The 25,972-nt window shown below is 39.7% G+C and overlaps 2 protein-coding genes across 2 annotated transcripts in view; both read left to right on the top strand.

The window, feature by feature from the left end:
* The first annotated feature begins 1,325 nt into the window (after nucleotides 1–1,325).
* The window catches only part of LOC126203029 (uncharacterized), a 54,272-nt gene continuing 29,625 nt past the window's right edge, over nucleotides 1,326–25,972 (top strand). The window contains exon 1 of the mRNA XM_049937268.1: nucleotides 1,326–1,735. Within this exon, the coding sequence (XP_049793225.1) occupies nucleotides 1,361–1,720 (360 nt within the window). The 5' untranslated portion in view covers nucleotides 1,326–1,360 and the 3' untranslated portion in view covers nucleotides 1,721–1,735. The remainder of the gene's footprint in view (nucleotides 1,736–25,972) is intronic.
* On the top strand, nucleotides 22,617–23,276 carry LOC126204361 (uncharacterized). Its single transcript, XM_049938736.1, has one exon. It carries the CDS (start codon nucleotides 22,617–22,619, stop codon nucleotides 23,274–23,276), a length of 660 nt encoding a protein of 219 aa, XP_049794693.1.

The raw sequence follows: 25,972 nt of genomic DNA, 5'->3' as shown, positions 1-25,972 counted from the left end.
GGATAATTTAGGTTAAGTAGTGTGTAAGCTTAGGGACTGATGACCTTAGCAGTTAAGTCCCATAAGATTTCACACATAATAATAATACACTAGTCGCAGAGTTGGGGTACACTAATTCCTTCCCCGGGAGAGGAGGGGGGGGGGGGGTATGGGGTGGTGGCAGGAAGGGCATCCGGCCACCCCTTCAACTAATATCTACATCCATACTCTGCAAGCCACCTGACGGTGTGTGGCGGAGCGTACCTTGAGTACCTGTATCGGTTCTCCCTTCTATTCCAGTCTCGTATTGTTCGTGGAAAGAAGGATTGTCGGTATGCCTCTGTGTGGTCTCTAATCTCTCTGATTCTACCCTCATGGTCTCTTTGCGAGATATACGTAGGAGGGAGCAATATACCTCTTCACTCCTCGGTGAAGGTATGTTCTCAAAACTTTAACAAAAGCCCGTACTGAGATACTGAGCGTCTCTCTTGCCGAGTCTTCCACTGGAGTTTATCTATCATCTCCGTAACGCTTTCGCGATTACTAAATGATCCTGTAACGAAGCGCGCTGCTCTCCGTTGGATCTTCTCTATCTCTTCTATCAACCCAATCTGGTACGGATCCCACACCAGTGAGCAGTATTCAAGCAGTGGGAGAACAACTGTACTGTAACCTGCTTCCTTTGTTTTCGGACTGCATTTTCTTAGGATTCTTCGAATGAATCTGTCTGGCATCTGCTTTACCGACGATTAATTTTATACGGTCATTCCATTTTAAATCACTCCTAATGCATACTCCCAGATAACATATGGAATTAACTGCTTCCAGTTGCTGACCTGCTGTATTGTAGCTAAATGATAAGGGATCTTTCGTTCTATGTATTGGCAGGACATTACACTTGTCTACATTCAGATTCAGTTGCCATTCCCTGCACCATGCGTCAATTCGCTGCAGATCCTCCTGCATTTCAGTACAATTTTCCTTTGTTACAATCTCTCGATATACTACAGCATCATCTGCAAAAAGCCTCAGTGAACTCTGGTGTTATGCACAAGGTCATTTACATTTATTGTGAATAGCGACGATCGTACGACACTCCCCTGCGGCACACCTGAAATCACTCTTACTTCGGAAGACTTCTCTCCATTGAGAATGACATGCTGCGTTCTGTTATTTAGGAACATTGCCACATCCGATTAACCGTGGTGACCGTGCGTCTCCGCGGGACAGACGGCCTCGCCGCCTGCTGTAGCCTCTTCGGCGACGCGACGTCGGCTGTGTGCTTCTGTGCAGCAGGAAGCCCGCCCCACCAGCGCGGTAGCGCAGCATCCGCTGCGGCCAGGAACTCGCGGCCGGCCGGGCAGTACCGCCGGTTGCAGCCATGCCGCTCGTCCTCGCCTTCACCTGTGCGCTGCTCCTCTGGTCTCCGGTCTCCGGCGAGCTGTCCCCACAGCACCCAGCCGAGCAGACTGGCCTCTCCGAACCCGGGGAGCGCGCCGGCAGAAACGGGCGAATCGTGTACGCCGGCGTGCCTGACTCGGCCGGCAGGCGCTCGGACAGCTGGTACAGGGTGGACGAGGCGGGGCTCCGGGGGGTCCACCTGCTGGACGACGGAGATTTCCTGATGCCTGCTGACGACGCAGACACACCGGGCGAGCCGCGGCGCTTCTCCGTGCCCGAGCAGTGGCTGACCGTGCCCGATATGGAGCAACCTCCGTCTGGCGGAACTGCGCGCGTCTGACGTCTGACCGCGGCGGTGAGTACCCATCCTGGGTCACATTGTGATGTAACAAAATAAAAGTGATGTTGTTATTCCATCGAAAAGTTGGAATTTGAGATTTCGCTTACTGTTTTATCAATCACAATTGACGTAAGAATCGTGGATTGACCATTGCCATAAAATATTGCATTATGAAATGTGAACAGTTTTTACTTGCAGTTTCGCCTGGCTTGAGGCAGTCACAGCTAGCGTGCTATTGATTAAGAAATTGCATTATCGCCTTTCTAATTACTTCATGATCGTAGGTACGATCATACCCGGTTGTGAAGTTATTGTTATGACAAAACAATTTCCTAAGGGACCAGAAAGTTCTTAAGGGCGCAAAAACAACAGTAGCATCACACAAAAGGGAAATTCAATATTAGAGCTGATGCAAGAAGACGATAAAACAGTTTTCTTTTTATCAATGTAACACGCACATTCGGCTGCTGATCTTGGTGTCTGTAATCTTAGCAAAATGCATAATTAAAATGAAAATAATACTGAGGAGATGATAGGAATGAGCACTGCTAAATGATTCAGTATTTTCAGAACAAATATTTATTATAACTAAAACATATATCGTACCTTACTTAAGCTTAGTACTACATTGACGGTAGATTTTTATGTCCGTTTCATGTCCATTGAGCGCTCTTTTATATAGCCATTGTCCTCTTTGAGTGGCTCGTGCGACGTCACGATAAGTTATAACAGTTCTTTCCACACTCCACTCAAACTTACACGGAACACGTTTTTATGTATTTAGTAAAAGATTAGATCAGACAGCCACAAATCTGCGTCCGTCTTACTTAAGAAAAACAGTACAACTGTTTTAGCGCTCAAGGCTTCATTTGTTCTCCAGCGAGCAAAATAGTGAAGGATCGCATATCTATCCGTATTTTTCTGTTTATATTGCCGCCCAAAGACGACGAATTACATCATTTAGGAAATTCAACCATCGCTATGCAACGCCTTATTATAAAAAATGGTTCAAATGGCTCTGAGTACTATGGGACTTAACATCTCAGGTCATCAGTCCCCTAGAACTTAGAACTACTTAAACCTAACTAACCTAAGGACATCACACACATCCATGCCCGAGGCAGGATTCGAACCTGCGACCGTAGCAGTCGCTCGGTTCCAGACTGTAGCGCCTAGAACCACACGGTCACTCCGGCCGGCCGTCTGGTGTGCTCCAACTTAAACCACGTGACTGTTGGCAAAACGTGGCGTGATTTCAAATCAGCTGTCTGCAATCCTATGTCTGTAACGTATTTTACCCACATTTCTCAATTGACTGCCAAACGCTTCCGACAAAAATTACTTTTTTATTTGCGAAAAATTATGCCAGAACTACATTTGACCTGGGTTTGTTCACAGTACCATTTATAAAATCTAACAAATACATCGAACGCCACTCTGGTGGGCAGCGGGACGAAATTACTACAAGCTATCAATTAAAGTAAAATGTCGTTAAAATTGTTTTAAACAGTAAGAGTGGGCTCGTGTCAAAACTTTAAACATTAGATTCGCCGCGTTTTGAGCTCTAACTTATAAAAGAAAATGGTATAGGGGAATTATGTCAACAACAGATGCCAAAATTGTCGACTTTAGGAGCAGGTCCATTTTAGAGTATCAATTTTAGGTGCACTTCAAAGGTTCAGTTTCCACTATTTTTACCAAAGTTTTAACTATCACTTTAAAAAAAACGTAACGTGCTACAGTTCATTCTAATACAATATTTTACTAACTCGCAGTTATCACACACATTCTAACAACATTCAGACTTACAGGCATTAGAAGCACAGATTTCAGAAGACGAGGCATCATCTAACGAAGCTTAGGCCTCTTCGATTTCATATGCTCCGGAAAATCAAAAAGTGTCGGGATAGCATCACTACTTAGCCAGTTCCCTCCAGTCTTAGCCCTATAAAAACATCAGGATTAAAATTGACAGACACTGTAAATATAAATTATAAATATACATTGTAAATAATAACTAACCTATCAAAACACTTCTCCGCGAAGTGCTTCGAGCAAAGGCGCGTATGTGCAGATGGCTTAAAGTTTATCCGTTTCAGGTACTGTATCCAAAGCTGCCTTCGATTTTCATCCTTAGGGAAACTATGAGTAGGAACGAGAAACAGTTATACTGACTTCTGTAACCGAATTATCATAGATACTTTCCAAAATGTAATATGAGTCTGACTTTACAGGCATCACTCTCAACGCTTTAATTTACGTGATACTCTATTTCAAGTGTAAAAAACATATAAAAGTCACTTCAGCAGATTTCAATAAATACTATTGCACTATCATAGAAACACTTACACGTGAAATGTAATGCCATTTCCCCCGACAAAACGCTGAGCACAGCCATAAGCGCAACACGAAACAACCATGTTTCGCCAACATTCGCGTGTCTTCAGCCCAGAGATGTTGGAGTCACGGAAATGACGTCAGGGCCAGTCTATTATATTTATGGTCGAAGTTTGGCGCGCTGTTTGGATCGCTACCGCCCTCTGGCTCGAGGTAGAGCAAGTGTACGGTCGCGGGGGAGTAGGGACTGGGCGGTGACCGAGAGAGGAGGTGGCACGAGCGGGGCCCTGCTGTTGGGGGTCGTCAGCTGCTCGCCACGTGCTGTGGCCGACCTCTCGGCTGTCAGGGGCTGAGTCGGCCTTACCCGCGTATACGTGGCTTATGAAGCTTAGAAGCCGTGCTGCAGGAGACCGGCGCGTGAGACCGTGTGTCTTGTTATCGGCCGTTCAAAGCACTGGCAGCGGTTGGTTCTGACGAGCATTTGGAAGTGCGACGTGTTCCCGGCGCTGGGATGGGGTGGGAGAAGTTGAGTACTGTTTTTATGTAACAGAGTTTGTTATCTATATATGTATATAAGAGAAGGTTTTCAAGTTCTAGTGAAGTGTATGAGTTTCTCCACCAGTGGTTTTGTTGGGATCGTCCCACCACAGTTTTCGTTTGCCTGTCCGCGGGAATGTGGTAATTGCTTCTTGGTGGGGCCGTTTTTCATTCACACCTCGATTGGATGATTTAGGGTCGGTGTCGCGGGTCTCTCTAGTTCGAAGTCTGTGCAGGCACAGCCGTTGCTACATCTTCTGGTTTTGAGTAACTCGGGGAGGAGGCAGTTTGTAATGGAAGTTTTGGAGCTGATCTGCTATGGCCCTGTAGACCACCAGTAACTTTTCCACGTGTCACTCCCTCACCGAGCTAAGGAAAAATTTCTTTTTAGGAACTGCTTTTAATGTGAAGGTTTTTGTGCTGGCTACATATATCAAGTTAAAATCATATTACTGGCAAGTTGTTAATGTCATACCTGGTAATCTCCTTTTCAAATGGCTCTGAGCACTATGGGACTCAACTGCTGAGGTCATTAGTCCCCTAGAACTTAGAACTAGTTAAACCTAACTAACCTAAGGACATCACAAACATCCATGCCCGAGGCAGGATTCGAACCTGCGACCGTAGCGGTCTTGCGGTTCCAGACTGCAGCGCCTTTAACCGCACGGCCACTTCGGCCGGCTAATCTCCTTTTCATAATGAAAATTGTTTTGAAATTATTTTTTTTTGTTTTTAAAGAAATGCCAGACTTAAAAATTTATTATTGAGAAAGTTTTAAAATAAAAAGGTATCTTTAGCAGTGTGTGTTATTTCACCAGCAAGCACCTCCTGGCCCCTACTTCCACGATAACGTTCTGGAATAACATGTGTACTTGAGTTGTTTGTGAACCGCCCTGATTGACGGTTCATAGATCCTCCCCAGTACATTCTCAGAACAAAAGAACATTCTCTGAGAAAGTTCTCAACTTCTTACGAACAAAAAATTCGAAGCATATTCTCGGACGAGCTAATTCCTCTTCACTACCTCCCCTTCTTGTTGAGCAGGCTCTTCGTGTGTGTCATTTGCCGTGTCCGGCACACGACACACGCGTAATGTTACATTTCATTCAGCTCTCTCAAACAGCCAAACTATTCAGTGTACATTTAAGAGAAATAGCATACCGTGATTAATCGTCCATTAAGCATGTATTAACGAATAAGGCCACATTAGTCGGTTTGGATAATTTAGTGCCGACATGGCAAACCAAAGCTGACCCAAATATGAAATCTGATTCCACTCTAATACTTGGACTCACGCTAGAATTTACGCCATTAGTTCCTGACTCGTCCCTCAGAACTGGCATCAGTGTATTCTGGAAGATTTTACCTTTATGTGCAGCAACAAATTATTAAGACGATTACGGACAGTTTACGAAAATGAGTTTTCTTGCGATGTTACCGAATTTTCGATTTCCCGGAAACTTTTTTGTTGCTGAAGTTCGGTGAACACATTACGCGAACGTAATCTTAAGATTACATGATATTTTCGTCTTCTACAAACCGGAATTCTGTCAGAGTTTTCTAATGTGAGATAATTTTGGTTAAATACGGTGCATAATGGTCTGCTAGCGTGTCGAGTAAGTAAGCGGTCGCTCGTGCGCCTCGTTTCGAGAAATAGATCGCTAGGTTTGTAGTAGATCAGTTACTAATTTTTCCGATCCACCTGCTTATTTCTAACCTAACAAATGAGTACATGGCCCAGGATTTACTGAACCACCTTCGAGCTATTTCTCTACTATTCCACTCTCGAATCGCGCGCGGGAAGACATGATGATGAACATCTCGAAATGTCAGTGACACAGTTGTTTCGTGTATGCCTAAGTATAGTCACAAATTTCAAGAAACTTAGGTCTGCAAAATGGTAGCAAATATGATTTAATTTTCACTCCATTTGAAAAATAGCCCCCTTTTCTTTCATGATATTCTGGAAGGAAGCTTGCCAGGCAAATAATATTTTTATCAAACCTGCATAAACTTCTACAGTTTCTCTCTTCATTACTTCTTCGGGATACGTATATCCTTTTTGCCTTCAAAGCAACATAAATTCCGCCATTACTACCAAGAAGTCGGTAAAATTTAACCTCAGCAGAACTCACTCAGCTCGGAGTATGCTACAGAGGTCATTTCAAAAAATGTAGGATGTTCTTCGCTTTTGAGAAGCTCCTCTAGTTTTATTCATACGAAAGCGGAGACTGTTCTTTGTTTTGTGAAACTTGCCCATCCCTTTTACTCGCGCTGAGAACTTTCTGGGCGAAGCATATTCTCCGATTCGCTTTATTCATGAGAAAGTGAGAATGTTCTCCGAGATTTCGAGTATAAAGTACATTCTCCGTTTTATTCATACATCCTGTCTCCCACGACGCTCAGATCTGTTACTCTGCTTCGTTTATACAGCCAGATACAATGCGATGTGACACGGATTTTGGTAAACAAAGACATAATTTGATACAATAACAATACACAGAGCAATACAAAATTACTCACACATATTCCAGTATAGCGGAAGCTCGTTTATCCGGATAACACGGAAATTCAGAAAACTAGATCGCCAATCATCCACCCGCAGAAATAAGATTTTCCAGTGTCCTTTTCATATTGTCAGCAGCGGAGTAATTGCTGACAGGTTTTCACCAGTCTGCATCTACATTTACGTGACTACTCTGCAACTCACAATTAAGTGCATGGCCCAGGATTCACTGAACCACCTTCGAGCTTTTTCTCTACTATTCCACTCTCGAAACGCGCGCCGGAAAAACGAACACTTCCATCTTTCCGTGCGAGCTCTGATTTCTGTTATTTTATTGGGATGATCACTTCTCCCTATGTAGCTGGGCGCCAACAAAATACGTTTGCATTCGAAGGAGAAAGTTGACTGAAAATCCGTGAAAATATGTCGCCGCAGCGAAAAACTGCTTTGTCTTAATGACTGACAGCCAAAGCCACTTATCGTATCCGTGGCACTCTCTCCCTTATTTCGCAATAATACAAAAGAGCTGCCCTTCTTTGAATGTTTTGGATGTCCTTAGTGCAGGCAGTCTCTTAAAGCACACCTTCTACGAGTTCTGCCACAAAATGCAATCTTTCGGCACCTTTCCCCAAAACATTACGTATATGATCGTTCCGATTTCAGTAATTCATAACGGTAATCACTAAGTATTTGACTGCATGACAACCTTTAAAGTTATCTGATTTATAGTCCAGCCGAAATTCAACGGATTCCTTTTAGTACTCATGTGGATGACTTCACACTTCTCATTATTTACATTCAATTGCCATGTTTCACACGATACAGATATCTTCTCTAAATCATTTGGCAATTGGTTTTGATCATCTGATCACTTAGAAAACAGTAAATGACAGCATCATCTGCGCACTGTAAGAGGGCTGCTCATATTGTATCCTAAATTGTTTATGTAGATCAGGAACAGCAGTGAGCCTGCAACACTTCCTGTTGAAAGCCAGGACGCTTTTTTGCTTGATGACTTTCCGTCGAGTACTACGAACTGTGACCTTTCTGACAGATCATGAATCCAGAAGCACAACCGAGGCGATACTCCATAGGTATGCAATTTGATTTGAAGTAGCTTTCGAGGAATAGTATCAAAGCCCTCCTGAACATCTAGAAATATGGAATCAATTTGAGATCCACTGTCGGTAGCAGTCATTACTTCGTGCGAATAAGGAGCTAGTTGTGTTTCGTAAGAACAATGTTTTCCGAATCCGTGCTGACTATTTGTCAACTAATCGTTTTGTCAGAGGTAATTCATAAGTTAGATAACAGTATATGCGCCAAAACCCTGCTGAAAATCGACGTTGTCGATTGGTTATCGAAACTGGTCTGTAATGCAGAAAATTACTCCTATTTTCTTTCTTGGATATTGGCGACACCTGTGCAACTTCCCGTATTTAGATATAGATCTTTCGTCGAGCGAGCGCTTGTACGTGATAGCTAAATATGGAGCTACTATATCAGCATACTTTAATTGCTATACTTGCTTTTATTGTGCGATTTAAGTTAGTTCATTACTCCGAGGATATCGTCTCGTAAATTATTCATGTTGGCAGCCGTTCTCCATTCGCATTCTAGACAATTCACTTCGTCTTCTTTGGAAAAGGAATTTCGGAAAACAGTATTTAGTAACTCACCTTTAGTGGCCCTGTATCAGTAACATTGCAGTTCAGGACATCCAGTCTTACAAATTTACTGACTCTGATGGACACACGTCCAGATCATCCGCTCTCAAAACTCCGCCATTTCGCTCGCCACATCCACCACTGAAGGCGGCTCACCTCCAACTGCGCAACGCTACGTGCTGTTAACAGCCAACTGCCCAACACTACAACAGCAAATTCCAACAATGCAAACCAGCCACAGACTTCACACAGCACAGCCAGTGATTTTCATACAGAGCGTTAGGTGACGTTACTAACATAAAAACCTAAACAGCCTACTTACACTTTCATCTCTGCTTTGGCTGGTATACAAAAAGAATTCTGCTGAAAATGCAATAAAAGCAGTGATATATCTTCGTATGACTGGTTAACATTCTATAACTTTCAGAAAGTCGACAAGAGTCGCGAATTTTGAGTAAAACCTACACGAATTTTCTCTCATTTCCACGTTAAAATATACTTCTTTTGCTAAACCTCAGCAAAGGTTACACGGTGTCACCTCATTAACATGTTGTGCAGAAGCAGTTGTGAAGAAATTCTGAAAAAGTGGTCTATCAAGTTTATTCAGTAATTAACTGAGGAAAAACAAGGGCAGTAGCTTATGAAAAAGCAGACTCTCGGTACAAAAATAAATGTGCAATGTCTTCGCTTGCAGAGTTCCAAAATCCATAGCATTTCTCGTTTCACCAACTATCGATGATTCTTAAAAATTACATCATTTCGTAAAAAAATCTGTATTTAGTGGAATAACGCCGTATGTAATGAAGTTTTGCACAATAACCATATGGCAAAATACTCTCCTCTTTATGTGCTAATATTTCCCAATGAGTCATTTCAGTATCTCAAACTGTTTATGACATATAAGGAATGATGTGGATCTCTGCGACTCACGATCACAAATGAGTGTTCTACATCAGATCAGTTTTCTCGATACTGGTGACATACAAATCTAAAGAAAACTTCAGTATGTTAGCTAAATTTCATTCTCAGCAACATATTATGTAATATGCGCCAACAGCAAAATCATAGCGATTCCTATTTTTCATTGCAATTTTTTTCGAATTTCGCTCAGTGTCTTACTTCTATGAAAATATCACAACAACTATGGCCATTAACGAAATGATGGGCACATCATCACGAAGCCCACATATAAAGCTGTAAATACGGCAAAAATCAATTTGTTTTACTGAATAGTTTCTGTAAAATCGTTTGAGAAAGACTGCAGGGCATATGCCTCGATTCCATAATCGCCAGCCGGCCGGAAGGGGGCAAACACTTCGCGGGCTCTCCTTCCGAAGAAACGAATGCACTCGCCCAGCACCTTCGACGTAAATTGGTCAGCACGCGTCGGCCACCGTACCCTGCGCGGACTTTATTCATTGCATTTGACCCAAGTAATCATTTATCTACCAGAAGCAGTTTAACATTAAATACCTGGAAATTGTATCCTTGAACACAGTTATTTTCTTGACTTCTTTCTGAACCGTTTCGTACAGTCCAATAGGCAGGATGTTGGTACGTTTTTATGCAGTGACTCTATTTACTTTTTTACATATGCATCCACATCTGTACTCCGCGAGCTACGTTACGGTGCGTGGTGGAGGATACTTTGTGTATCACTCTTACTTCCTTATTTTGCTCTTCCTGTCGCGAAAGATCCGTGACAATAACTATTGCTGATAAGCCTCCGTGAGAGCACAAACTTCTTTAATGTTACTTTCACGGTCTTTTTGCAAGATACGCGTAGGATGAAGCAATATATTTGTTCCCTCTTCTGATACGCTCTCGGAACTTTAGCAGTGGGCCAGATTATGATACAGAACGCCTCTCTTGCAGCGTGTGCCCCTAGAGGTGACTGAGCATCTCCGTGACGCTTCCACCCTTATTAAATGAACCTGTAACGACGTGCGCTGCTCTTCTTTGGATCTTCTTTATTTCCTCTGTCAACCCTGACTGGTATGGATCCTTTTGTGTATGGTCTACATTTCCTGAGGAGTCTTCCAATGAATCTTAGTCTGGCATCTGCCTAACATGCAATTAGTTTTATGCAGTCACTCAGTACGTGTACTCCTAGATATTTCATAGTTGTGACTGCTTCAATTAGTTACATGTTCCATAGATGTTTTGAACGATTCTGAAACGAGCCACTTTACATGTATACATGATTAGCGTTAACGTTGATGACCACGTTATTTTTTAGTCTTAGCCGTGTCACTAAAAATCCAGGTCCTTTTTTTCGAATCGACAACTATTAAACAAAAATTCGTCGAGTTTTCCAGGAGAAATGATTTTAGGTTCGATTTAAAACTTGGTTTGCTACCTGTTAGACATTTTATGATACTGGGCAACACATCATAACTTTATGTTTCTGCATATTGAACTCCCTTCTGAGCCACTGATAGCTTTAATTATGGGTAAAAAAATCATTTATTCTTCCAGTGTTATATATATATATATATATATATATATATATATATATATATGGTGAATTTAAAATACCCAACATGAACACCCCATATTATCGTTACTGCACGCTTCTGTGCAATCTGTACTTTCTCTCTAAGTAATGAGTTACCCCAGAAAATTATTCCATAGCACATTACTGAGTAAAAATATCCAAAATATGTCAGTTCGTTTTTTTGTAAGACTAGCAATTATATAAAGAGGAAAAATAGGTGAACTGAATTGTTCGAGAAGCTCAGTAATATGCTTCTTCCATTTCATTTTTTCACCAAAATGTACACCCAAAAATTTGGTCCATTTACTGACTCCTTTTCATGTGCTACATCAGTTGTTGATATATTTATTCTGCAGTATTCAATATAGTGTGTGTGTTTTTTTAATTAAGTAGTTGCCCATTTTCAGAGACCCACCTAAAATTGTTTGTAAAACTTCACTAAATACCACTTCTGTTACTTTTTCTCTAATGGGATTTATTATAACATTAGCATCATCCGCAAAATGTACCAATTCTGCCTGTTGAATGTTAAGTGGATGGTCATTCACATATGTAAGGAATAGGAGTGAACCAAAAATGGAACCCTGTAGGACTCCTTTTCTGATTTCTGCACAATCATTAAAATTTTCTACCTTTTCAACATTGACTGAATTATTCATCACAACTTTCTGTATTCTCTTTGTTAAATATAATTCATACCAGTAGTGTGTAAAGCCCTCAATCCCATAGAATTAAATTTATCTAACAGTGTATCTTGATTTACACAATCAACCACAGGGATCACAAAAAATACCAACTGGCGATATATTATTATTTAAGGCTTATAGTATTTGGTTGGTGAATGTGTAAACTTTATTCTCAGCTGACTAACCCTTTTTGAATGCAAACTGTGATATGCTGATTGAATTGTTCCTACTTAAAAGAAAGACTCTTCGCAAGTCCATTACTTTTTCGAATATTTTGGAAAAACATGTCAGTAAGAGACACCTTTCTTATAAAGAGGCTTGACAATGGCATATTTCAACACGTTTGGAGAAATTCTTTGTGCCAGTGATGCATTACATATGTTGTTGAGGATATTACTTATTAAGTTAGAACAACGGCCCATAATTCTGTTTGATATTCTGTCAACACCATATGTGAGCTCTTGTTGCTTAGAATTTTTGTAATTCTATTAATTTCAGTAACGGATCTTACTGGTACATCTAGTTACATTCAGTTTTGAGAAATGATATGTTTCGTATCTTCTCTTGCTACTTCAACTGAACCAATTAATCCTACTTTTGCTGCTGCATTTAGGAAGATATTGTTATAAGTACTTGCAGCTTGTGAATTACCAATCACAACATTGTGACCCAGTGATTATTGTTCTGCACTCGTGTACTCATCCAATAAGGGTTCTGTCTGCTTGTTTATGTGCAATAACTACTCAACTGCCAATCCCTGCAACAAGCGCCGATCCTCTGTAGGGTTTTACTGCATTTCACTCCATTTTCTTTTAGCGTAGCATCATCTGCGAAAAGCCTCATGGAAGTTCCGACGTCATCCACCAGCTCATGTATATATACACTATGTGATCAAATGTATTCGGACACCTGGTCGAAAATTACTTAGAAGTCATTCACCAGCTCATGTATATATACACTATGTGATCAAATGTATTCGGACACCTGGTCGAAAATTACTTAGAAGTTCGTGGCGCCCTCCATCGGTAATGCTGGAATTCGATACGGTGTTGGCGCACTATTAGCCTAGCCACTATCACAAGCATACGTTCAATCAGGTGCTGGAAGGTTTCTTGGGGAATGACAGCCCATTCTTCACTGAGTGCTGCACTGAGGAGAGGTATCGATGTCGGTCGGTGAGGCCTGGCACGAAGTTGGTGTTCCAAAACCTCAAAGGCGTACTATAGGATTCAGGTCAGGACTCTGTGCAGGCCAGTCCATTACAGGGATGTTATTGCCGTGTAACCACTCCGCCACAGACCGTTCATTATGAACAGGTGCTCAATCGTGTTGAAAGATGCGATCACCATTCCAGAATTGCTCTTCAAAAATGGGAAGCAAGAAGGTGCTTAAAACATCAATGTAGGCCTGTGCTGTGATAGTGTCAAGGAGCTGTTTCCCCGCAAGTCGATGGATTCACGTCCTCCCAACTGGATGATGAAGAAGGACTCGGAAATCATGAGACCATGCAACGCTCTGCCACTGCGTCAGTGTCCAGTACCGATGGTCACGTGCTCATTTCAGTTGAAGCTGCTGATGTCGTTTTAGATTAGATTAAATTAGTTTTTCGTTCCATAGATCCGTGCTGAGGAGATCCTCGTGGATGTGGAACATGTAATTTTTTTAAGCTGAAATAACAATACTAATAGTATGAATATATACTATACATAATTTGTTTCTGTTAAAAAATTCGTCAATGGAGTAGAAGGAGTTGGCCACTAGTAAGTCTTTCAGGCTCCTTTTAAACTGATCTTTATTTGTAACTAAATTTTTTATGTTTGCTGGCAAATTATTGAAGATGAGTGTTCCTTTTTGAACTAAACATTGGCACATGCACGGGTCGTTTGCTGTGTTCAGTGCACTGTGTGTTTTGGCACACATGTACCTTATCCAGCATATAGTTCCGCCACAGTTTGCCGTTTGTTCTGTTTTACCAGTTTGCCCAACCTACGATGTGTGACATCTGTAATGAAGGGTCGCCGCCTAACCCTCCTCCCACCCCCCATCCCCACCCCTCCCGTCTGAATGTGGTTTCGCCACGTGTTGATGACACTTATGACAGTACTCCTCGAAGACCCAACAACTCGTGCAGTTCCCGAAATGCTCATGCCAAGCCTCCCGTCCGTCACAATCTGCCATCGGTCAAACTCAGATAGATCGCTCGCCTTCCCCATTCTACACACGGACAGCACGCTCACTGATACTACATGCTCCACGTTTGTGGCCGACTAGCAGTCATTTGTGATCAGGTTGCGCTGCTATCGCCTGGACGAGTTTATATCGAATATACGTCGTTCGTCATGATGTTCTGCTGATCAGTCAATACACAGTTTCTAACTTTAATACTTGACTTTTTGTATTAAATCTTGCACATAAGATTATATTTCTTAATGAGTAAATTGTGACAACATTTTAAATTTATTAAATGATATCAATAATTATATGGAGTACTGAAAATTCAATTTTTGTTTTCCCTTGGTGCATTAGACAGGAAAGCAGCAAATGGGTCTGGGTACCGTACACCAAGATTGTCTCCTGATTATAGATTGCTTGGAGCATAGAGAAAAAAGATGGTTAAAGATGTATTGGGGCTGCACCTGTTGTGTACGAATGCAGGGGAAAATGGCCACTGTCTGCAAACAGTTGGAAGCTGTGCTGGCCACGGTCCACAGGTTTCAGACTGCTGCCCTGGGCTGCAGTAGCTTTGGGGCACCTGAGTGGAATGCCTTGGCACCTACGAGGCCTGTAATTCCTGATGCTGCGGCGCCTTCTGATTTACAATCACGGCCAGTCGACAGTAATCTGAAGGTGATTGGTGAACAGTGGCTTGTTCGTGAATCTCTGGGCAGAAGGCGAAAGTTGCATGGGTGTCCCTTTACATCTTAACAACAGGTTTGAGGTACTTCCAAAAGTACATCTGAGCCAGCACGAGACGCCTCGCCTGTTCACATGCCCTGTCCGTTTTAGCTGACAGTCTATATTCATCCCCAAGAATTTGCTGTCCATTACACAATCAGGTACCTCATTGTTTACTTTCAGTGTAGTGTCAAGGGGTTTTTTATTTAGTCGGAAGTTTATATAGTTTGTCTTTTTTACATTTAGAGTTACTTTATTCTTTAGCAACCATTTGCAGATGTCTCTGAGAGCTTCATTGGATTTTTCTATTAACAGTGTTGAGCTTCTGTCTGTAATCACTACAGCAAACAGTATTTTTTCCCCATGCGTGACATTCTGTGGGAAATCAATTATATACCAGGTGATCAAAAAGTCAGTATAAATTTGAAAACTGAATAAATCATGGAATAATGTAGATAGAGAGGTACAAATTGACACACATGCTTGGAATGACATGGGGTTTGATAAGAACCAAAAAAATACAAACGTTCCAAAAATGTCCAACAGATGGCACTTCATCTGATCAGAATTGCAATAATTAGCATAACAAAGTAAGACAAAGCAAAGATGATGTTCTTTACATGAAATGCTCAATATGTACACCATCATTCCTCAACAATAGCTGTAGCCAAGGAATAATGTTGTGAACAGCACTGTAAAGCATGTCCGGAGTTATGGTGAGGCATTGGCGTCGGATGTTGTCATTCAGTACCCCCAGGGATGTCGGTCGATCATGATACACTTGCGACTTCAGGTAATCCCAAAGCCAGTAATCGCACGGACTGAGGTCTGGGGACCTGGGAGGCCAGGCATGACGAAAGTGGCAGCTGAGCACACGATCATCACCAAACGATGCGCGCAAGAGATCTTTCACGCATCTAGCAATACTTTTTTTCTAATAAAACCCCATGTCATTCCAAGCATGTGTGTCAATTTTTACCTCTCTATCTACATTATTCCGTGGTTTATTAAGTTTTCAAATTTATACTGACTTTTTGATCACCCTGTATATAAGGAAGAGGATTGGGCCCAGCACATTCCCTGGGGGACACCTATATTAGTATATATTGGATCAGATAAGTGTTTTACCTCCAATCTTTTGCAAATATGTGAGATTTCAACTCTTTGCACCCTGTTTTCCAGGTATGATTTAAACCGTCACTTTGCTGTACCCCTTATTCCTAATAGTTCTAATTTGTGTAATAAAATTCAGTATTCAACTGTGTCAAAAGCCTTTGATAAATCCAACAACATGCCTGTTGCATTCTCGCCCTTGTCTAATGCTTCTAGTATGACTTTGGTAAACTGTGCTATAGCTTTCTGTGTACTTTTAGTGGGCCTGAAACCAAATTGTTCATTGCAGAGAAGGTTAAATTTTTCTAGGTAATTCATTAGTCTGTTTTCCATTGTGTTTTCTATTATTTTGAAAATATGAGATAACAAGGAAACTGGTCTGTGGTTTTCTACATTTTTTTCATCACCATTTTTTAGTACTGGTATTACTTTTGCTTGTTTCAGGTATTCAGGAAAGCAGCCAGATCTGAAAGATTCATTAATTATACTTGTTAATGGGATTTTTATGTTGTGTATACATTTCGTTAGCACACTGCCTGGGATCATATCTAACCCTGTGGATTTTTTATTCTTTAGATGGTGTATCACCTGTGCCACCTCTCGCTCTGTTGCTGGAAAGAGTACCATTGAGTGTGGTGGCTAGTCGTGTTGGCGCAGAACATACGTGCCTGGAAATTTCTCTTGCAATTTCTTAGCAATCCCACCAAAGCATTCATTCACAAAGTTTGCTAGTTCCTTTGGGTTTCTGGTTTCAACATCTTTGCTTTTAATCTGTTTCCCTGATGTTTTTGTCCATCATTTTCTGCCTTCTGTTTAATTATGTTCCAGATTGCTTTACTTTTGTTATCTGCCTTCAGTAATGTTTTGCCATTTGTAAGTTTTTTGCAGCTAGCAATACTTTTCTATAAGTTCTCCTGTAATTTTTGTAGAACTCTAAAACAGCCAGGTCAGTCTGGCTGATTTTGATGGATGCGAGATACCTTAGGGTTTCATAGGATTTTTTGATGATACCTCTGGTCACCCATTTATTTTTGTTTGTTGCTCCAATTGAATGTAATGTTTTGGGGAATGCTTTCTCAAATTTTAGTTTATTGTCATGAATTTATTAAACATTTTGTTTCTGCATACACTTCCTACCACCCTTTATATTGTAGCTAAGTTGTGAAATGACATAGGTTTGATTCTGAGAAGACCCTCTTGCATGCATTCAATTTAGCAGACTTTTCTACACAAATATTTGCTTTTAACATCTGACAGAGATGATCTGATAGGCCTAGATTTTGAACAAATGGCAGTGCTTTCTTTCTATGTCTGTTACTACATGATCTATTATTGAGGAAGATTGTATGGTCACTCTAGTTGGACAGTTAATGAGTGATGTTATGCCACAGCTGCAGAGAATGTTCAAGTAGGTACTACTAACATCTGATTTCATTCTGTTGATGTTCAAATCCCCACATATGAGAATGTTCATTTTTGGACAAGTTACCTTTTCTAAGCTATGTTTCAGTTTTGAGAAAAAAATGTCCATATTACTGCTGGGGATCTATATATACAAAATACAATTAATTTTTTTGACAAGTTGTTTTCTGTTATTTCAACTGCAGATAGTTCAAGATGTTTGTTTTCACTTAATGCTATAAGATCTTTTCTAATTTTAAATGTTATGCCTTTTTTCACATAAATACATATGGAAATTCTATTATAAGAACAGGCCAGGTCATAAAATGTTACTGCAAACTATGTAATTTCATTTTCCTTACACCAATGTTCAGTAATACACACAATGGTACTGTCTAGTTTTTGCAATTCTAATCCTAGTTCTTGAACTTTATTCTTTATGGACTGTATATTTTGGTGAAATAGAGCTAAAAATTTGGTTCCATTTATCAAGGTGGTTTCCTCCTCTTTGTGCCTGATGTTAAAAGATCATTCAGGTGGGATGGAGGCACTATTTTTCACCTGCTTGTTACACTACACCTTTCACCTACAGCTATTTCCTCTTCTTCTGCTGGTGGTGTTTCTGTGTCTTCTACTGTTGGTGCTGTTGTTGTGAGTACAGGTGAGCATGCAGTTGTTTCCTCTTCTTCTGTTGTTGGTGTTTCTATTTCTACTACTGTTGTTGTTGTTGTTGTTGTTGTTGTTCCTCTGGGTGCAGTTGGGCATTCAGTGACAGCTTCCATGTCTTCTGGATTATCTGGTACATAAGGATTTTGCAGTCCTACAATTGTCTTAGCTAGGGATGGTTCTTTGCACACTTTTTCTTCTGATAGCACTGCAGTAGTGTTACAGCTCTCATTTATATGATTAAAACTCTCTAGAAACAATTTAATTCTCCAGCTGAGTAATGTTTTTCCCTTTTCATTCACATGCATGCCATGTGCTGTGAAATGCTTTTCTTCCAGATCATTTATGCTAAGGAAAGAAGCATTTGGACTGGACTGACAGATCTGCCTGTAAGCCATGTTGGCCTTTTGGATCTCTTTTTTTACAATAGAGGATTCCATAAGGTCATGTCTATGTGGTAGGCCTACCACAATCACCTTTTGATCATCTATTTTAATTTATGTTTCTCTTAGAACAAAAATGGTTCAAATGGCTCTGAGCACTATGGGACTTAACTACTGAGGTCATCAGTCCCCTAGAACTTAGAACTACGTAAACCTAACTAACCTAAGGACATCACACACATCCATGCCCGAGGCAGGATTTGAACCTGCGACCGTAACGGTCGTGCTCTCCTGGAACAGTGGTGCTGCCTCTTTAGGATATATGAGTGTCATTTCCATTTTACTGAAGTTATTTTTAGACTAATCTCAGATACTCCATTGCACTGTTTACTGAACCTAATAACTCCAGGCTGTCAGTAACAGAAACTAAGTACTTGTTTAAGAGGTTCACAACACTACATGCACTTGTTACCAATTTCTCATTTGTTTTTAGAACTATCCATTCCTCTTCCTTCTTGGCCACACCTGTCTCTGTATTCACTAGGTCCCACATAGTTTTCATTTTGTCACCTGATGTAATCATCTTTTTCTCATAATAAAGCTGCTTAGATTTCTGGATTACTTGCTTCAATATTTTGCAGTATTCTTTGTAATGTACTACAACACTAACATCAGAGCTCTTCCTGGGTAGTAAATACAGTCTCCTTTTTGTTCCTTGTGATATCTTTATTCCTTGTGTAATCGTTTATTTTTAGACTTTTGTTCGATTTGATTTACCTGCAGAGGAAAAGAGTTTTCAAAAGAGGAAATAACTTTATTAATGAATGCTTTGTATTTTCCATTTGAGTTAGAAGTACTGTGAACATCTATCAAGTTCAAGTCTTTGAACAATACCCTAAAAATTTCTGACTGATTTATTACACTTCTGAGCTCAGATTTAATGCATTTTTTTATCCTGATAAGTTTCAACATTTACACAAGATGCTACATGTCATGATCAAATAGACAATTTACTATGGGTTCTGTGAAATGAGTTTTTTTCCCTAGATTTGTCTACAGAGACATTATCAATAGCACTTACAGAGCATTTAAATGCCCTAGTTGCAAAGCTCACATTAGGAATTAAATTGAATGACAGTCTAACTGACTGCAATAATTGTTTGCTGACAGAGCTGTTCAATAAATCCACTCAAAATCACTATTGTTGTTGTTATGGTCTTCAGTCCAGAGTCTGGTTTGATGCAGCTCTCCAAGCTACCCTGTCCAGTGCAACCTTCTTCATCTCTAAGTAACTACAGCAACCTACGTCTTTCTAAATCTGCTTAGTGTATTCATCCCTTGGTCTCCTCCTACGATTTTTACCCTCCATGCTTCCCTCCAGTACTAAATTGGTGATCCCTTGATACCTCAGAACATGCCCTACCAACTGATCCCTCCTTCTAGTCAAGTTGTGCCACAAATTCCTCTTCTCCCCAACTCTATTCACTACCTCCTTATTATGTATGTGATGCACCCATCTAATCTTCAGCATTATTCTGTAGCACCCCATTTTGAAAGCTTCTATTCTCTTCTTGTCTAATTTATTTATCGTCCATGTTTCACTTCCATATATGACTACACTCCATACAAATACTTTCAGAAAACACTTCCTGACACACAAATCTCTACCAGGTCCTTTGCTGTCTCTGACAGAATTACTAGCAAGCACTATATCATTGTTTTTTACTGTCAGATGGGACAACAGGGCTTCCAGGCATTTTATGAAGAGATATTTACTATTATAAAGGACTTCTTATGAATCACTACTTCTGTTGCACAAGTTTGTAAGTGCAGCTCTGAGGAAAATTTATTAATATCAGTATTCTTCAAATCGAAACAGTTTCTGACAAATGTGGCAACTCATCCTTTCTCCACATTTTCTCTATGGAAGTAAGAAGTGAACTTGAGTCCTGTAACATTTAACATACATATACCAGTGGTCACATGATGTTCCGAGAGGCAGATTATGTCAACCGGCTTGCTCATCTCAAATTCTTCAACACAAATAAGCAACTCTTAGTCCTTGGATATTCTGATGTAATAAGTATAACTGATTTTGTGCTCTGGCTTATCTACAACTGGGTGAACCTAATTTTTTTTTCAATATTTACAGTTTCAACCAGAAGCTCTTGCCTTCATCTAGATAGGAGAAACAAGCATAAGACCCAAAAAAGTTTCTTGTATCAGGGTGTAAAATTGTATAAGCTGCCACAGAAAATCAAAGAAATTAACAGCATGTACTGTTTCAGAAAAACTCTTAAACTGTATTTTCAGGAACACTGTTTTTACACAGTAAGTGAATATCTAAATGTTTGAATGTAATTTAAGTGACATAATGACATTGTATTGTATATTCTGTAAATGTATAACAAGCTGCACAGGACATCAAAGAAATTAACAACATGTACTGTTACAGAAAACCCTTAAACTATATTTTCAGGAACACTGTTTCTAAACAATAAGTGAATATTTAATTGTTTGAATGTAATTTAAGTGATAAATGTCATTGTATTCGTATACTCTGTAAATGCATATAAAAGTGTCAATGTATCTGCAAAAATCACTGTATCCAAACTGACAACATCCATACATTGCAAAATGTCTACGGATGGCTAATCAAATAAATAAATAAGCTCTTTGCATGAATTGTGTAGATTAAAATTTGCCTCCTGGGTGCCTTTTTTATCAGTGTGAATGTCGTTTTCAGCCTGCTTCAGAACATCTTTTGTTTCTGCCCTCCCTGCCCTAAAAAACTGCTGTTCTGTCACCTGTAACCACTGGTACTTTACCACCCCCTCCCCCATCCCACTCCAACACACACACACACAGTTTTCCCTTCCCTTTCCTGTTGAGGTGAAGGCTATGTCCAGTATAGTCCCACCTACAAACACACCGATATGAGACCCCATACCTGATCCATGCAATCATTCAAACCCTAAATTGACTCTCCTAGCAGAAGAATTTAAATGAAGCTGGTCATGGTGCCTCAGAACAGACACAAGCCCAACACCAGTATGTCTTGTTGCTGAAGCTACCTTTACCAGGTCACCCTCAACTGAATAATTATAGGTTCCCTGTCTAATCTGTTGCCCACCCCATCCACTATTACCATACTGTCTTCCTTTGTGCAGCCTTTGCAAAGTGAACCTACATCATATATCACCTGGCCCAGACTTGCACTAGGTTTAAAAAAGCTTGTGACGTGGTAACCTGACTATAGTTCATTCTGCAACAACTGGCCAACACTTCTACCATGTTAAATACCTAACAACAAAACTTTCTTCTTTTTCTTCTTCATAACTTTTTCTGACTTCTCAAACACTTTTTGAAAATTTGTTGTGTCCTGTCTACTCCTAAATCTACTTGTGACTCATCATTTTAACTGTGACAACAGATCAAACCTGTTTTCCACACTGACAACAACACTGTCAGAGAAAGTTCTGTTCCTAATTCTTCTATAGCCTTTTGCCACTTCCCACCTCTCTTTTCCCATCTCCCACCTTAACCTTTTCAGATCTCGTTTTGTCTTTTGTAGTTCTGCCCGAAGGGCAGCAATCTTCTCCTCCTGTTCTGCTATCTTCCTATCTCTACAGCAGATCCTACACAACCAATGAGCCTTGTTTATTTTCCCAATTCTCACGCTGCTACAGTCACCCACATGAAAGAAACTGCAACAACCCTCACACCACACCCCGGAACTAACAATTCTATGGAAAGTCATACACTTCTCAATCGTGGGAAACAAATTTTAGCAAAGACGTGAGGGTATAACTTCCATGATACTAGAATGAATGGCAGAAATTAAAAACTATAGTGGATGACAGAGACTGAAATTCAACAAATAATTGAAGCTGCAAAATGCAAATATTTTTTGGAGATGAAGAGGCTGCCACAGGAGAAGAATTTTTGGTGAGTCACATCAAACCAACCAAAAGACTGATGATTCAAAAAATGTTACCATTAGGCAATTACAGCAACAATGATTATTTCTAGTGAAGTACAAAGGGTAGCTAAAACCAGAAGAAAGATTTACATGTTCAGTAAGATATATGAGGTAACAGTCATGTCATATCTCACACAGAAACTCAAAACATTTATGGCTGGGCATGAGTAGTTAGAATACATATGGGACAAGTCAAAAAGAATATTTGACCAAGCACTGGATAGGTATGTACCTAGATGTTTTTATTGTTAATATTAATACCATTGGACGCAGATTCCACACTTCTCGTGGACTGCACTTAAATGGCCTTGGGAAGCAACTTGTTACATTAAAGCTAATGGAAATTATTAAGAGACTGCAACACCTACCAACATCATCAGCAGGGGTACCTGTATCATCACCACAGAAAGTATCTCCAGGAATGACTAATGCAGAATCAGATACAGAAACAGAAAATGCAGCAGAAGTACCTAAAGCAGCAATACTAACAGCAGTAGAATCAACAGCAGCATCAGAAGAACCACCATCAGTGACAGCAGAAGTAGCTCCTCCAGCAACAACACCATCTCCTTCACCAGCAGCAGCAGAAGAAACACCATCAGCAACGGCAGAAGCAGCTCCTCCAGCAGTAGAACCAGTTCCTATAGCAGCAGCACCATCTCCCACACCAGTAGTAGCAGAACCAACTGCTTTACCAGTAATAGCAGGAAGAATTCCTCCACCACCAGCAACTAGACCAACTTCTCCACCAGTAGAAACAGAACCAGCTCCTCCTCCATCATCTTCAGGGTTAGCAGAAAAGAATAGACCAGTCACAGTAAGTAAAGTGTCATCTTTGTCTCATGATGAAGTGTACCAAATGATTTGGGAAAACATGTTCGTATAAAACTTGTTGACAGTGAAGTGAAACAAATTCTAACCGTGTTTCAAGCAGACCCAAAAAATTACCAAAGAGAAATGAAGATTTTTTATGGATTATTCCAAGGAAGTCCAACAGCCACCTAACAGAGATTCCAGGGCTGGAAAAACAATTTATGCTCTTAAATGTCAAGTCTCTGAAAAATAAAGTTGATGAGCTTGGTATACTATTAAAAAGTAACAAAATAATGAGTTTATGTATAAACAAACATTGGTTAAAGAAAGAAGATATAAAACTGTATGTACTATCAGTTTTCAAATTAGCTACATACTACTACAGACCCAGTGAATCTTATGGGGGTCATTCATATATGTTAGCAATGATCTAGACGTAAAGTCTGCTGTTCTTGAAGTTAGTGACTTATGCATTAAAGGTGTTTTTGAAGCAGCTGCTTTGATTATACATAGTGCACAGCTCATAACTGTTTCTTTATATCACACTCCTGAAAGTAATGTAGAACAATTTATAGAATGTTTAGAAAAACTTGCGATCAGTATACAAAAGTATACCAAATACAAAATATTAATTGGGGATCTAAACATAGACATTAGGAAAATGACAGCCAGAAATGTTAACGTAGTATATATTTTAAGATCCTATAATCTCTTTTGTGCTAATGAAAGTTCTACAAGGCATTTCTCCTATCTTGACAATCTAATAACAAAAATATACAAATATGATTTTGAACAAGACTTATTTAATGTCGATTACCTGACAGACGATAGAGATATATGGGTGAAACTAATTACTGAAAAACTAAAAGAAGACCAGGAACAAACTCAGTGTGAGAGACTATTTACAGATAGAAATATTAGCAAGTATAGAAAAGTCTATAGATTGGAATACTGTTATACATTCCTCCCGAAATGTGGATGAAGCCAGAGAGTCATGAAACCTAGCCACTCAACTTTACAGAAGTGGTTTTCACCTCAATTACAAAAACTGAGACTATTGGTAATTTCTTGCCACGATAAAGTCAAAAAGGGAGCAGTACTAAAGAAACATACAAAAACCTGAAAAGAAAATACAGATCTGAAATTAAAACAGCCAAGTGTAAGGCAAATGGTGATTTCATTAAAAAATCACACAATAAATGTAACGCTGCATGGAAAGTAATAAAAGCAGAGCTAGGTATGGATAAAAACTATAAAGACAACACAAATGCTGCTAACATCACTGCTGATGATTTCAATCACTTTTTTGTCAACTCTGCCAAACTTAGCCTCTCAGCTCAGGGCAACCAGAATGCCAGTTCTACACATACAACTATTTCTCACCACACATCTGGCAGAAATTTTCAAGAATCCATTACAAACATAGAGTCAGTTTGTAAATGGGGAGAAGTACAAGTAATTGATATAATTGAAGCAACGTCTAAATTAGGATACCCCAGATCTGAAGATGTTTATGGCCTGTCTAACTTTGTAATTAAAAAAATTGTAGATCTCATATCATATTCTTTTTGCATACAGATAAACTGGATGCTCTCTAGTAGACACTTTCCAGAATGTCTCAAAAAGACAGTTGTCATACCATTTTACAAAAAGGGTGACAAGTCCTGTATCAATAATTACAGACCAATTTCACTTGTGCCTATTCTCTCAAAAATAACATAATATTGCATACTGCAGTAAATACGCATACACCTATCAGATAATAATATATTAAATGATTCTCAGTGTGGATTTAGATCAAATTTATCAACAGTCAAAGCAGTTGAAAACCTTATCTCTTTTGTACTAAGCTCATTCAATTCAGAATTATCTGCTGAAGCCGTTCTAATTGACTTGAGTGAGGCTTTTGACTCAGTTAACCACAAATTATTATTAGATAAACTGTGTTGCTATGGAATCAAACACTTGGAACTGTCACTAATTGAATCATACCTCATCAATAGAAAACAAATTGTAAAGCATAATGCCCTAAAGTCAGAGACTCTAAGTATAAAACAGGGTGTTCTTCAGGGCTCAGTGCTTGTCCCTCTACTATTTATATAATTGGTAAATGACTTTCCGAGTAACTTACCCTGTAAATCTATCCTCTATGCTGTCAACACAACATTAGGTAATTCTGAAAATGATATAAACAAATTGAAGGAGGAAAGTGATGAATTTCTCAAAATATCTAATGTCTGGTTTAAAGCTGACGAGTTAACTATGAACCATGAAAAAACTGTCAAGATAATCTTAAGTCTATCAAACAGTAACACTGAGTTAAATTACTAGGAATACATGTTGACTCGAAATTAATGTGGGACTCACATACAGATTATGTATGTCGAAAGTTATCTCGAGTTATCTACCTACTAGCCAAACTGCACACATGTGTTACACAAGATTTATTACTTCACTCATACTATGCCTTCTTTCACTGCCATCTACAATATGGCATTCTTTTATGGGGTAACTCCCCAGGAGCCAAAAAAATTTTCACTTCGCAGAAAAAAGCAATTAGACTTCTTTATGGAATCATTGACAACAAGACCTCATGTAGACCGTATTTTAAAGACTTAAAAATTCTCACAGTCCCATCTCTTTACATATATTGTTGCCTACCCTACACTATAAGGAAATTTGTTCATCAACACAATACTCGACAAACAAATATGATTGATATACCCACAACCAGGCTTTAAAAAAATCCAATCTAGCTATGAATACATA

The sequence above is a fragment of the Schistocerca nitens genome, chromosome 9 (genome assembly GCF_023898315.1).
Source record: "Schistocerca nitens isolate TAMUIC-IGC-003100 chromosome 9, iqSchNite1.1, whole genome shotgun sequence".
In the NCBI taxonomy this organism is placed as follows: Eukaryota; Metazoa; Arthropoda; class Insecta; order Orthoptera; family Acrididae; genus Schistocerca; species Schistocerca nitens.
This window is presented reverse-complemented; position numbering and strand designations above follow the sequence as displayed.